The sequence below is a fragment of the Lichenostomus cassidix genome, chromosome 2 (genome assembly GCF_008360975.1).
Source record: "Lichenostomus cassidix isolate B80296 chromosome 2, HeHo_3.0, whole genome shotgun sequence".
NCBI classification, from domain to species: domain Eukaryota; kingdom Metazoa; phylum Chordata; class Aves; order Passeriformes; family Meliphagidae; genus Lichenostomus; species Lichenostomus cassidix.
In genome coordinates this window covers 3,349,650-3,364,392 of record NC_139482.1, presented here as the reverse complement: position 1 = coordinate 3,364,392, position 14,743 = coordinate 3,349,650, and the positions used below count along the sequence as shown (strand labels likewise).

At 43.0% G+C, this 14,743-nt stretch overlaps 1 protein-coding gene across 2 annotated transcripts in view; it reads left to right on the top strand.

The window, feature by feature from the left end:
- The window catches only part of MINDY4 (MINDY lysine 48 deubiquitinase 4), a 65,596-nt gene extending 58,995 nt beyond the window's left edge, over positions 1–6,601 (top strand). For both annotated transcript variants that reach the window (XM_085050157.1, XM_085050156.1), the window contains exons 17-18: positions 764–836; positions 5,445–6,601. In XM_085050157.1, the coding sequence (XP_084906283.1) occupies positions 764–836; positions 5,445–5,493 (122 nt within the window). In that variant the 3' untranslated portion in view covers positions 5,494–6,601. The remainder of the gene's footprint in view (positions 1–763; positions 837–5,444) is intronic.
- Positions 6,602–14,743: the final 8,142 nt, after the last annotated feature.

The window sequence follows — 14,743 nt, the reverse complement described above, 5'->3', positions numbered from 1 at the left end:
AGAAAGAGAGAAAGAAAGAGAGAAAGAAAGAGAGAAAGAAAGAGAGAAAGAAAGAGAGAAAGAGAGAAAGAAAGAGAGAAAGAGAGAAAGAAAGAGAGAAAGAAAGAGAGAAAGAAAGAAAGAAATCAATCAATCAATCAATCAATCAGTCCCGGTCTGCTGCAGTTTAAATGTCTGACTCCAAAACAGGAAACAGCTGAGCAGCCTGACATCTGAGCTGGGAGCAGGATGTTGTGTCCCTGGGAAGCTCAGCTCTACTTTCACTGTTGACTGATGCCGTGGCTGAGACAGTGACCTCTCTGTTTTCCCTGAACACTGCAATTGCCTCTCTGTCCCCAGGGAATGCTCACAGCCTGGGGAAGCTCTCTGACATCCCACAAAGCATCATCTTCTCCATTGCTTGCTGAACTGTCTGGGGACAATCTTCATTTCCAGGGTGAAAGAGTCCTAACCCAGTTCAGACTGGACTTGGGGTTTCCTATTCAGATGTTGCACCACCACAGTCCTTTTCATTCGAGTAACAAAAATTACTCAATCATTACAGCATCAGTTGCAAAATAAAAGCCTCATGACAGCCCTCCAGCATATTATTTCATCCTCTGATCTGTGGTTTTCCTTGAAACCATCTCTGTGGGAGCAATCTAACCTGCCTCAGGCACAGTGATCAGTGGTTGGACTCAGTGATCTGAGAGGGTTTTTTTTTGGGGTTCTGTGTGAATAGAAATTTCCCCAGCCACTAACAATGTCTGTTATGTCCCTGCAGATACAACTCAGGTGTGCCCTGAAAATAAAAAAAATGATCTCATTCCTCCACTTGAGCACTGCATTAGGACAAAGTAAGTGAAATTAATATTTTTTAAAATTAATATTGTTTTCATACAGATACATTCAACTGATACAATATGTGTAAGGCTGGAGTGTCTAAAAAGTATTTCAGCAAGTAAAGCTGAGAATTCTTGCCTTAAAATTAGAAGGGATCTGAAGGCTGTGGTGAGTGTTACACATTTAATTGTGTGTTGTTGTAATTTAACATTGAACTGTCCAAGGTGTTCATTCTTAGAGGAACCTTCACTGCATCACCGAGAACCAGCTGAGCCAAATTCAGCCTGAGAGCACAGCTTGGTGGCAGTGGATCCAAATTTAGATTCCCAAAAGTGATTGATGCCTGTTGGAGAGAAAAGGAGCAAATTTATTCCATTTTCATCAGTCTTTTCTGAGGAACAAAAGGGGAGGACCTGGGTGTGATTTTCAATGCATGAAGCCCCATTGAACAGTCTCAGTTTTCTCCAACTGTCTGAGGACAGCACAGAGTTTTTCAGGACCACAAAACACTATATTTTGTGCAGTCATTCCTACCAGTTCTTAGTTCATATTCTCTCCTTAAATACAAGGCCAATTCCTGTTGTGTTGGGATTTTCATGGCCATTTTGAGGCCTATATGGTATTAAACGCTGGACTTTTAAGGAATTTATCCTTAAAAGTCATACTGAAGTTAATGGGAACATTTTCAGCTTAGTGAGACATGAAAGAAGCAAAATGGAGAAAGTTAACTGGGTAGAAAATTCAGCTTTTTATCAATTCCAGCCCAGCTTTGAAAGTTACTATCTGAATATCTCTGGAGCAAGAAGTAAAAGCCTCATTGTCAGAGACCATAACATCTGTTAAATCAGCAAGCCAGGCAGCTTCAGGTTTCTCTTGCACTTTCCCTCCTGTCCTTGCTACAGTTTGCTCTGAAAAAGAAAACCAAAGCAGCAGAAGATAAATAAATAAGGAGAGTGTTGTTGCCAGTGTGTTGATCAGAAAGTCACAGAAAGGTGGAGAGGCATCCTGCAAGGTGACAGCAGTGACATCAGCCCAGCCTTCCTGCACATACAGATTTTATTGATTCTTCCTTTACAATGACAGTAAAGCATAACTGCAAGCTGAAATAAATAATGTATAACCTCAGAAAGCCCCGCGGGGAGAATAATGCATGCAACTCCTTAAAGTTGCTCGTAGAATATCTTCCATTCCTGGCATTGTGTCAGAGTTATACAGTGCTGGTAGTGCTGCTGTTTGTTGATTTTAGGTTCCTTGCTTTAATCTACCGGAGAAGTAAATTACCAGCAAATTCCATTTTGTCCATTTATTTTGTTTGTAGCATTCTCAGCGCTGTCTGATTTACCCTGGGCAGTCTGGCTCCTTGTTTTCAGTGTTCTCCCTGTGCTTTGAGGGTGTTTGTTTAAGTGTGGCCTTGCTGCAGAAGGTTTTTCATGTCAAATTTTTCCTTTTTGTTTTAAGAACTTTTTCTTCCAGCTACGGAACAGCATATAAGGAAAAGTAAAAACTGACCCAACTAACCAAAGTTTTAACAATTTGACAGGTAAAAAAAGGGGATGTTTTCTATAATAGAACTGTGGAAAATACTCCTAAACTAATTTTTAGTTAAGTCAGTGAGCCAGGAGCTCTAATTTATGTTGATGAAGAGTTCATGATGAAGCTCCTTATCAAACTTTTCTCTCGGCCAGAGTGGAGAATTTCATAACCTGAACAACCAGACATGAAATGATTAACTATCACTAATTGGTTTCATTGTTAATTGGGCGTTTTCCTTTCATTCACATGCCTCAGTTCTGCTCTAATCCATGACAAGCCCATAGTTTACCCCCAATACCTGAGCACCAGCATCCTGTAACACCCTGAGTTCTGTGCCTCACATCTGCCTGCTCTTTGTTCTCTTATCCTCTCCTAAAGGGGAAACTCCACAGGTAATAGGCTGTTTCTGCATTTAGCTTTTAATAAGGATAATAATAATAATAATAGTAGTAGTAGTAATAATGATGGTAATGATAATAATAATAGAACACTGTTAATATTACTATTATCAGAAGAGAAGGGTTGTTTTGCTTCTGCAGCAGGAGGAGGAGGCTCATGTTTTCAGTCCCTGTTGTGTAAAACACCAGCAGGGTTTAGTTCAGAGTTTAAAGCAGGTGAGCCTTCAGCTGGCTCTGCAATGGTCAGTCACCACCAGGTATCACTGTAACCTGCAGGCCCCCAAAAAGGACAAGCACAAGTGCTTCCCTGGTGGCTGTGAGCTGAACATCTGTGGCAGCAGTCGGGTTCTGGCCCAGGGATGTCTGGAATGTGCATCCCTGGGTTGTTTTGGAGATGCCGTGCAGACAACTTATCCTGTTCTTCCCTGAGGAATATTCTTATATCACAGTCCTGATCCTCAGCATTGGAGGAAATAATATGTTAGCTCTGCCTGAGGGGAGCCAAGCTGTGATCTGCTGTTATAACCTGAATTTAGCAGTATTTTCTGTTAGCCCTTAGTGGTAATGAGGCTGTGGGTACATTAGTTCACCTGTTTGGCTTTGCAATGAGACATCCAGGGACATTCAGTGGCTAGGAGAAGAGCAGAGCATGGACATTTCACCCTGAATTATTGATGTTCTCTAAAACAATACCAAATTATCAGCACAGGAGATGCTCACTGAGTGCTATTCCAGACTGAGCATTGTTCAGGGCCTGACCTGTTCCTCCTCAGTTCCCGTTAACTCCCTGACCCTGGGCCTGAAGCAGGTGGGTCAAATGCAGTTTTCCTTTCGCTAATCTGATAAATTGTAATTGCATCAGCAGCCAGAAAATGCCTCATTTTGAATTACACTGGGACAGGATAGTTTGGGGGAGTGATTACCTGCATTTTCCGGGAAATTTCGTGTCTTGTCTGTAAATAAAAGATTTGTTCAGCATCTGTCAGTGAGATTCCTCACTCTCTGACACTTTTTCTCATGCAGATGCAACAGGCGAAAAAAGTTTTGAACCTGTCTCATAGCAGCAGCCAAAAGCAGATTTTCAGTCTAAAATACAGTTTGAAAAAAAAATCCCAGGAGATAAGACTTATTCTGAAAGGTACCTTCAGTGCGGCTTCAAAACTATATTCTATTTAAGCTTTTTATGGAAAGCTTGTTTTAAAAAAGGCCAGTTCCTCACAGCACAGTGATTAACAACATCTTTACCAAAACAAAAATGCTGTCAGCAATGCAGTAATTCCAGAGGGTACAGTGCAGGCTCAGGGCAGATTTCTTACGGTGTATTTTGGCCTCTGTGGATCCCTTTCAAAGCTTGAACCATCCTGGTGTAACCTTCCCTTGCACCTTGGAAAGGCTGTAGGCAAAGATAAGGGATGATTTGGTGGCATTACCTGAAAAATCCAGTGGGGACAGAAGGTGGCAATTGTACTTCCCATTCCCATTTGGTTGTTTAAGGGGTGACATTCTGAACCTCTGGCAGGGACAGCTCTCACCTCTGGCAAATGCCACACTAGGTTGAATATCCCCAGATGGAACAAATTCTGCTTTTACCTGAAGATGTGGGGCATCTCTGTTGTGTATTCCTGCTAAGTCCTGGGATGGGGACAACCTTCCTGCATTTTTTTTCAATTTTTATTTCCTCAGCAAAGTGAAAAAACAGAAGGAAAATTCTCACAACAGCCCTCAGAGGGTCAGTTCCTTTGAGACATTGCCCTGAAGGCTGCATGAATTCAGCTTTTGGTTTTGTTTTACACTGAATTGACTTGCTCAGCCCAAGGACAGAGCTGCCATACCCTTGCTGACACATCCTGTCCTCAGTGGCAGAAGGAATGTGGCACTGGCAACTCACTGTGCCCTCCCCAATGTCTTGCTGCTCTGAGACAGATTTTCAGAACAGATATAAGGACTCAGCAGCAGGAATGCAACAGTTTAGTTGCCAGAAAATGTGGAGCATGACCTTGCAGATGAGGAATGCCACAGACAAGGGTGAATTCCTGGTGTGAGGGCTCTGACTGTGCAGGAGGTGATGGAGAGCATCATCCTGCTTCAACCAAGTCCTGGGTCAGAGCTTTGTCTTCTGCCATGGTTTGAGGCCATATTTTGTGGCAAATTCAGGTTTGATACCTCCTTTACATTAGTCACATTCCTGAAATGGGCAGCTGAGCTTTGGCAGATAATGCAGAGCCAGGAATTAAAGATGTGGAAGGTTCCAGACTCAGCTGGCAACACTGTTCTCAGTGTGCACCTTCATTCTGAAGCAGGAATAAGGGCAGAGAAAAGCAAAACCTCAGCGCAGGAAAAGCAAAAATCACCATTAAAATGGGATGCTTGGAGGAGGCAGGGCCAGGAGCAAAGAGAGGTGCTCAGTGAGGGGATCCAGGCTCAGATTCTCAGAGAGTTCCTGTCTAGAGTTCCTCCTGAACAGGAGGGTGCCAATTGCCTACTGACAGCTGAGACTGAGTATTCTGGTTATTTGGGGTTAAGTTTTGTACCCATCCTGGGTGTTCCCTAACTAGTCTGTGCAACATGATGTGATGAGTTACCCCAAACAAGTCCATCCCAGTCTCTGAGGTTGCCTGGGTGGTTCAGGGGTGTGGATTTGCCTTCCCAGGGACGAGCTGATGGATGCCAAATGCTTGCTGTCATTTCCAGGTGGCAAGGAGCTGTCATCGACTGGAACGGCACGGAGCCCATCTTGTGACTGATGTGAGCTGCACTTGATTGGGGAAAACCTGCAGGAAATGACTGGATCAGCACAGCCCTATTCCCACCAGGGCAGGAAATAGGACAGTCTGAGACGAGGAAGAACGACATGGTTTACAGGCTGGCAGAGTTTCACCTCAGTCACCTCGTGCTTCAGATATTTTGCTCATAATCTAAACAGCACTGACGTAAATTCCTCGTCTCTGCCTTCAGCAGAAAGCTCCTGAGGGCAGGCTGGGTTCCCACCACCAAATCAAGGTTACAGATGAAGCAGTGAAGTCGTCAAAGTCCCCTTGAGGTCTCTTTCTGGATCCACTTTGCATCCTGCAATTGTTTGGAAGCATCTGATGGAAGATGCTGAACCCAGATTTCTCTCCCTTTACAGCCTTCTCTGCCCTGCCTTGTTCTTCCTTGACAAAACTCCAGTGCCACTATAAAGCATCACCCAAGGAGTATATATTCACCTCCTTACCTGATATTAGCAAGCCTCATTTTGCACTAAATAGGTTGGTGACCATCTGGGCTTTCCAGGGAAAGCCTGGCCTGTACCAAGTTCTTGTTGTGTCATAAATTTGCTCTAAGGATTGTGGTTCTGTGTTACCAAAATAATCCCATTAGTACCTTCCTAGTTCTGGGTGCAGTTGGTGTGTAACAGTGCCTCGTGCTGATATAGCTCATTTTTCTTTCTGGTAAGAGGCAGCTGTATCAGTACCTTTACATTTATATTGTTATTTCTACTTCAGACTTTATTTACACCCAGAGGACAGATTAGATCTGTGGTTTGCTGCTTTGTAACTACAAGAAAAGAGAAGAGTTAGTTTTGAAACCAAAACGGTGCCTATCTGTGATAGATGCCATTTTCCATGGTTAAATAAAGTGCATGTACTGGCATGAGGTACTGAGGGGGATCCTGAGGTACTGAAGCCACAGTTTGTATTCTGATTAATTATGTTTTAGCAACACTTTACCAAAAATGGAACAAGTTACTGTACGGAGGGTTGGAAAAAATGCCTTGGGGAAAAAAGGCAGATAAATGGTGTTTCTAGAGTTGTTCCTCTCTCTTGTTCATGAGAGTTCAATAAAGGACTTTTGCTTTCTGATGTTTATTGTAGCACCTTCTTCCTAGGGAGTATGGAAACTCCTCTGGGTCCTGATAAATGAGTACAAAATCAATTTCCAGCAAAAATTCAATATTGTTCTGGGTGTAGGGTGGAGATCCCAAACTGTGCAAATGGAGGTCTCAGGGAATTAGCACTGGAGTGAGGTTTGAAAACAAATCTGAATATAAATTCTAATGGGGTACCAGAAAGGTTTAGCCCTTAGGGCTTTGGATGAAGATCTGCCTTTGCTTCCCATTCACATGAAACTGTCTGCCACAGAATCACAGAATGGTTTGGGTTGGAAAGGACCTTAAAGCTCATCCAGTTCCATCCCCTGCCATGTGCAGGGACACCTTCCACTATCCCAGGTTGCTCCAAGCCCTGTCCAGCCTGGCCTTGGACAATTCCAGGGATCCAGGGGCAGCCACAGCTTCTCTGGGGCAGCCTCACCACCCTCACAGGGGAGAATTCCTTTCTAATACCTAATCTAAACCATTGTATGCAGTAAAGCATCTCAGGGTGCCAGTTATTTTAATTTTCTTTATTTCAGTGTAATAAAACTGGTTTGGTTCCAATCAGATAGACAAACTTCTTAGCACTTTGTGAGATCCCAAAGATCTCCCAAAGAGATTCAGCCTCTGAGACATCATCAGCACCAGATCCCTGCTCGTTCCTGACTCTGCTGCAGGGATGTTGGGTGGCCTTTGGCAAACCCTGTCCTCCCTGTGTATTCAGGGATGTGATTGTGCTGTCAGCTGCAGGTGGATTCAATAATGCCTTTTAGGTACCTCAGTTGGAGCTTCAGTGTTTCTGGGAAGTCCCCAGACAGCCAAAGATCCCAGATGTGAAACCTTTTTCCCTCTTGAAATGTCTATATTCTGTAGTCCACACTTTGCTTCATGAAACAAATATAGTTTGATTTTCCCACCTGCCTCACAGGGCACCTATGATACAAAATTTTAAAGGGTGCATCTGGACAGAAAATACTGCAGAGATGACAAATATTAGAAGACTTTTGGAACCAAAAAATTCCTTTTTGGTTTTTTTTTCCCCAGCCTGGTTAACCCACACCATTTATTTCCAAGCACAGCTTTAAAGTATGTCAGATGGGAGATAACCTCCCATTCCCTGACAGCAGAGCAGCTCTGCTCAGTGCTCATCTGGGGCAGCAGGGAGCTGCTCTGGGACACACCAGGATTTATCTGGCTGCAGTCTGGGTGTCTGCAGTGCAGAGCTGCTCAGGGCATCTGCTCTGCTCTGCCAGGGTGTGGTGTGTCTTTGCTTCGGAATGAGAACTGTTCCTGTAAAGGAATTCAAGGAGGGTTGTCTCCAGCTGATTGCATCCATGAAGATGTAAGGATTTTTGGGTGTGAGAAAGAGGATAGATTGGCTGGAAATTGTGGTTTGTGGATTGTCTTTGAGGGTAAATGAAGATGAGGAGAGGCCCTGAACTCTGTCCCTCTTTTAAACAGACTCCAAAGAATTTTGAGGCTCCTTCATCACTGGTTATGGAGAGTATTTTTGTTCAAACAGACCTATTATCTGTCGTTGTGTCCTTGTAGGTTTGTTTGCAAAGTCCACTGCCCACCTGACAGGGAATTAACTCCACGTTCACCCATTCCCTCACTCACACAGGTGGAGAAAAAGAACCTGGGGCACCTCCTGAAACATGCCCTGGGCAGGACACCCCAGCTCCTCGCACTATCCTTGCTCCTGGGATGGGAAAGCAGCAGCTTCCTTCAGCAGGGCTCAGTGCCAGTGTCCTTAGCAGGCAAAAGGAATGGCTTTGGGGAGCAAATCTGCAACCAGGATATTCATTTAGATCTAAGTATTCTCGAAAAATAATGCCAGAGCATTACATGGTAACTCCCTGCATCACGAAGAAGACTTGCAGATTTTTATTCAGTGTAAAACACCAAAAATTAATTCCCTCAAGACATTTCAGGGCTTTTTGGGTCAATCACAGAAGGCAATACACAATGTTATGTGGCAGTGCAAAAACCTTTGCACAAATCTGTGCAGAAACACATCCTCTTCTGGCAGCATGCGTCCAATTTTTTTTAAATTATATTTTCCTCCTCATTGTTTCTCTTCTTTTTTTTTCACTTCCCAAATGATGTGCCTTCCTGAACTGAGCAAAACAGTGACCATTTGTTAATGAAGCATTAAAAGACACCAGTGATGCTGGCACTTGGTCTGCATGATGTCTTCATTGCATTCTCTTCTGTGGCATAAAAAATTGCACTTTGTGCTGCAAATGGAGATCTTAATAACAAACATGGCTTATTGTGTATGGAGATGAAGATGGAAGCAGAGTTACTATTTTGGTAAGGTGTCATATACACAGCCTCTGTATGAAATGTTTATTTGACTTTGTCTTGGACAGAATGTCCTGTACAATTTAAATGTTTAAAGCAATGGTCAGGCAAAACCCCAGATTTCCTCCTCATTTTTTAATAATTGATTTGCTGGTGGAAATTAATCTGGGAGATTGAGTTGTGAGTGTTTCATGGGCCTCATCAGGTCAGTGGAATAATCATGGCAAGAGCAAAGAGTGAAAAAATGGTTGTTGTGGGTAAAATTCACAGTTTTATAAACCTTCTGATGTTTGTTTTTTACATACCTGTCCTTACACTGGTTAAATCTGGGAAATACTTTAAGATGTGATGATTGATACCATGAATGAATCCCTGCAATCACTGTGTGTTTGATTCCCAACTTGAGTCTCTTGCTTTCAAATTTTCCCTTTCCTGGGGCAGATTTCTCTTTGTTTGCAATGTACCTAATGGGCTAATGTGACATGGCAGGAAATGGTCACTTGAGTAATCAAGGAAAGCTGAAGAGCTTGGGAGAATGACACCACCATAAGCCAAGTTTTCCATCAGGAGTAAGTGGTTTAGGGACTCTGAGGATTCAATTGCTTGAAGTGACATACTTAGAGAAGGCAGGATTTTCTGGTGGTGATTGGGAGCTGCCTTAAAAAAACCCCAAGACATCAAATCACTGATTTTTTTCTGAAAATACTGGCACCAATGCTTTGAAGGAGTAAAATCGTTCTTCAGAGTGCCTGCATGACTTGGGGTATGATTGCAAAAACATAATGGGGTAAAAAATACAGATTTCAATTCTTTTGGGAACTCTGCTTTGTTTTCCCATCCCAGGGTAAGTTTACTATGAAGGAAACTGCCCTGAATTTCACACTGACCATTCCTGGGGTACACACAGTTATTGTTTAGGTGATAAAGACTTAAACTTCACCAAAATTTGTCTTGTGATAATTTGTCTCCTCAGCCAATGTTTGCAGAAACGTCAAAATCAAGAACCAAACACCAAAGCCTTATCGTGCATAGTTTTATTTCATTTTTCATAAAAAGATCAAGGAGGAAACAGATTTTTTTATGGAATTGAAATGGTTGCTCCTGCATCTCCATATGATCCCATCTGCTGCATCACCCAAGGAAAAGTCACTCCATTCAGGACACTTCGTTTACACTTACACTCTTCACTTGTTTGTTTTCCTTGGCTGTAAAATAATAAATCCAACATCAGCTCTGAAATAAGGAAGCAGTTCCTCCTCAGCAGCCTTGTTTATAAAACTAGAAATGGGAAAAGGCTTAATCAGGTACTTTATCTGTCATTTTGAACAGGGTGGGGAAGGGTTGTTGGTAAGGTGAAAAACAACCTGATTTTGTCATATCTGTCACTGATACATTGTTGATTATATCAGCAAGGAACCAAATATAGATATTACAAAGAAAGGGTTTTTTTGGGGTTTTTTTTCTAAGATGAATAATTATGAGTATTTCAACATGTCGAGTTTCATCTGCTGTGGGGTTTTTAAATTAATTTTCTTTCTTTTTTCTGAAGGCATTATGGATAACTGCAACTGTTGGTACTTCAGGAAGTTGTGCTTAAAGGCACAACTCAGCTATCCCTGAGAAAGATAGCACTGAGATTTTTCCAGGCCCTCAAATTAAAGCACTTTCTCTGATCTCTGGCTGCTGGCCTCACAGTGAGTTTTGGGTGTTTTGGTGTTTTTCATGGCACTCAGCACATCCCACACAATCCACATCCTTGCACAACACACATTAAAATGTCTTACAGCAACTCATGGATCTGGGAGCCTCGATTTTCAAGGCCAATTTATGAAAAAATAGAGTACAGTGAGTTGGCTGTGGACAACTTGGGTTGAGGTGATCTCATGCAGAGGTATCAGAGGTTATAAATCTGCAGGATGACTTTAATCTGGCTCTGGAGCTGAGTTCCAGCAGAGCTAGACCGAGTCCAGAGCAGGTCCAAGAAGATGATTAGAGGGATGGAACGCCTTTCCTTTGAGGAAAAGCTGGAAGGTTTGGGGTTTAGCAGCCTGGAGAAGATTTAGAGAAGGGGAGAATTTAGAGTCACTTCCAGAGAGCTGGAGAGGGACTTTGGACTAGGGCATGGAATGACAGGGCAAGGGGAAATGCCTTCCTGCTGCCAGAGGGCAGGGATAGGTGGGATATTAGGAAGAAATTGTTCCCTGTGAGGGTGATGAGGCTCTGCCACAGGGTGCCCAGAGAAGTTGTGGCTGCTCCTGGATCCCTGAGAGTGTCACTGTCATCATCATCAAAACTCCATCTCCTCACAGGTCTTTACAGGGTCAGTTTCTCCATGTAAACCAGAGACCCAGGAATATCTTTAAAGCCACTGGTGAGAACCAGGCACTGGAAGCCTTCAGCCACCTAGTCTGGTTTAGGTCCTACAAAATAAATTGCATTTTTCACTTCCCTTCCTGCTGCTCTCTGGATCTCCACAGATTATCCTGACGATTTGAGGAGTCCAGGATGACTGATTCAATGAATCAGTGTGTGAATGGTAAAGCCTGAAAAGAAGAAAGTTGTGGAGCATGACAGAACAAGTGAATGAGATGATGGGTTGGAGATTCCTTCTGCCTCCTGCACCATCCTCACCTCTTTCTTCCACTTCACAGTTCTACCTGTGAGACAGAGAAACACCTCTGTGGAAGAAAGCACGGGGCTGAGTAGCAGGAATTTGCCAGCTTTTGGAAAAGGAGCTGCTGATAAATCAGATTACGTGGGCATGCAGGAGGCAGATCAGAGGTGGGACCTGGAAGATGTTCTGGACGTGAGATTTTGTAAGCACAGATTTCTCATCTAACAGCACTAGGGCTGTGTCACAACCCTAAACCCTGATAAAACACCCAAGATATCTGTACTTTGAGTGGGTGTTCTGCTTACTTCCTTATCACCATCTTATCGCTTGGCAAGGCTTTCAGAATTAATCTAAGAAATATTCTGGGCATTCGTAAAAATACTCTGTGCACTGGAATTCAGCAAATATTTATTAATTGACAAAACACGAGCGAAGAATGTGTAACCAAAAAAAGAACAGAAGTGTTCAGCTCCTCTCTGTAAAACACACAAAGGATAGGAGGTTAAAAGTTACATTCCACAAACATACCTTCAGCTGAGATGTACTTGGTTTGGTGAGTGGTGTGGATGGGAGCCAAGATCTCCAGACCTTGAGTTCTGAATCACTGCTGCAGGGAGAGTGGAAAAATATCCCTGTGGCAGAGGGGAAGGAGCAATCCAGAGTGTCCCCCTGTGCAGGGCTGTGGGGGACAAATCCCCTGAGGATGGATGGGTCTCTGCAAGGTTTTATCCCAAGAGCTCTGAAAATCCAAACTGAAGATCACAGCCACCCAGCTGGGGATGAGCTGTGAGCATGACTTGGGTCACATTAGTAAAATTTTAGTAGGGATTAAATCCTAAACATTCTAAAAGTATTGCCATGGGGTGGTGGGTGGAAGGTGCAGCAGTAAATTAATTGTAGTATCCCAAGTAAGAGAGAAAAATCCATCTTAAACATTGAACATGAGAGATGATAAAAATTGTTTCACTCTGAGGTGTATCACCAATCACTGACTGCTGTGTTACTCAGGTTATTTTTAATTGGTGATGCACTTTTAGGCCTGTACTTCATTTGCCTCATTGACCATTAAAGTCAGCGAAAAACATACTGAGGGCCAAGCTCATTCCAAGTGCAAATCTGGAGATATTCCAGAACCATCCGGGCACAATCCTGTGCCATGAGCTCTGGGACGACCCTGCTGGAGCAAGAGGTGACCCACAGTTTTCCCTTCCAATCTCACCCATTTCTGCCAAAAGCAGCCAAACACAGTGGGCTCCACATTTTTATCATCACTCCCTTGCAAGCTGTTAAATCCTGGCTGAGAAAAACCTCCATGGTTTGTGTCCTTATCTTGTATTGTCAGTGATCCATGGCCGTATTCCTGTTTTGAAGTGGCTGCAGCACGCTGCTGATGGGATCTCAGATCTGCTGTCACTCCTTGTTTACATTTGGTCAATAGAAGCAGGAGGGGGGAAAAAACATCACAATGGCAAATTGCAGCTGGCAAATGTCACTCCCGGCCAGGGTGACAAATGAGTAATGAGTGCTCTGCCGTGGCGTGTGAAGAAAGTCGCTGTTTTACGAGCACTTCAATGCAGAGCAGTTTTATTATGACTGACATCCTTCTCAGGGCTGAATTCCTATCACCATATCCTTCCTGAGCTGCTCCTGCTCAGCTCAGTCCTGTGGAACAATCCAGCATTTCTCAGGTTGTTATTCCAGTTTGCAAACCTGTCAAATGCAGCACAGGCGTTAGAATCTGCTCTGGGTTTGTTAGGGTTGGGTTTTGGTCGATAGCAGATGAACATAATGGGTAAAAATCTGAAAATTAGGCTGTTTTATTTTTTTTCAGTATGAAATATGGCTCTGGATACCCAACTGTTGAGTCATCTGAGAGAGAAAATAGATGTTTAATGGCTGTATGTCATGTATTTTGAGAAATACATAAAATCACAGAATCACAGGATATTCCAAGCTGGAAGGGACATGCAAAGATGGAGTCCAACTCCTGGCCCTGCCCAGGACACCCCTAAAATCACACCACATGTCTGTCTGTGTGTATGAGTAGCTGAGGGCACAGAAAGAGGAATTAGATTGATAATTTTTTTTATATTTAATTTTGAGTAGAATCTATATAAGCATCCAATAATGTAATAATGCTATGCAATCCACTAATTTTTAACAGAACAGTAAGTTAAAAACTCAGAGAAATTCCATGATGATTGAGAGGCAATACTAAGAGCTATGTGTAAAGGCTAGAAGAATTGGGATTATTCAGCCTGGAGAAGTGAGTGACTTAATTGCAGCCTTCAAGTACCTGAGGGGAGCCTGCAAAACAAAAGAAAAAATTGGAGAGAGACTGTTTAGAAAGGCCTGGAGTGACAAGACAAGGGGGAATGGCTTTAACCTGAAAGAGGGCAGATTTCAACTGGGTATTAGGAAGGAATTGTTCCCTGTGAGGATGGTGAGGCCCTGAAAAAGGTTTCCCAGAGAAGCTGTGGCTGCCCCTGGATCCCTGGCAGTGTCCAAGGCCAGGCTGGACAGGGTTTAGGGCAACCTGGGATAGTGAGAAGTGTCCCTGAATCCTCCTCTAATAGCACCAGCCTGGGTTTAAATTCTTTTCACAACAGCTGCTCTCCAAATACACATTTACTCCTTCTTTCAAGATTTCTCAGCTGCTAAGAGCAAGGAAAGGCGGTTTTTATCTCAAGGTACAAAACCAGCATTAATTTTGACTATCTCCTTGTTTTTTCCACTTGACATATGCTCTGTTTGATGTGTAACTGGATTAAGAAGCTTCTGTATTTTGTGGACTCTGACAGCAAAATGTCAGCATGGTGTGAGAGGAGAAAGGTGATTTATGAGGTTTCCAGGATGCAGGGAACAGGTGACTTTTGCTTAAAGGAAAGAAAAATAATCATGTTCTTGGCTTAAACAAAATAATCAAGTAAAAGTAAAGCCATACAGAGAATATATGTTATCTACAATCGTTCCAGAAAGCGTTTCCTACAGAACAACAATTACAAGTCATTGTGAGTCCCTCGGGAACAGCAGTCAAAAACATCAGCAGTTAATTACTAGAACTTCCTAAATCAACCTTCTTTGGCATGACATGAAGTGAATGAGAGCAATAAAAGCAAGGAAGTGCATTGTGCTTTGTCCTGTCCAACTCCTGTTCGGACAGGCGTAGGTCACAAGCACAAATGTAACCAGGCATGAATTGTTGTGTTTTTTTAA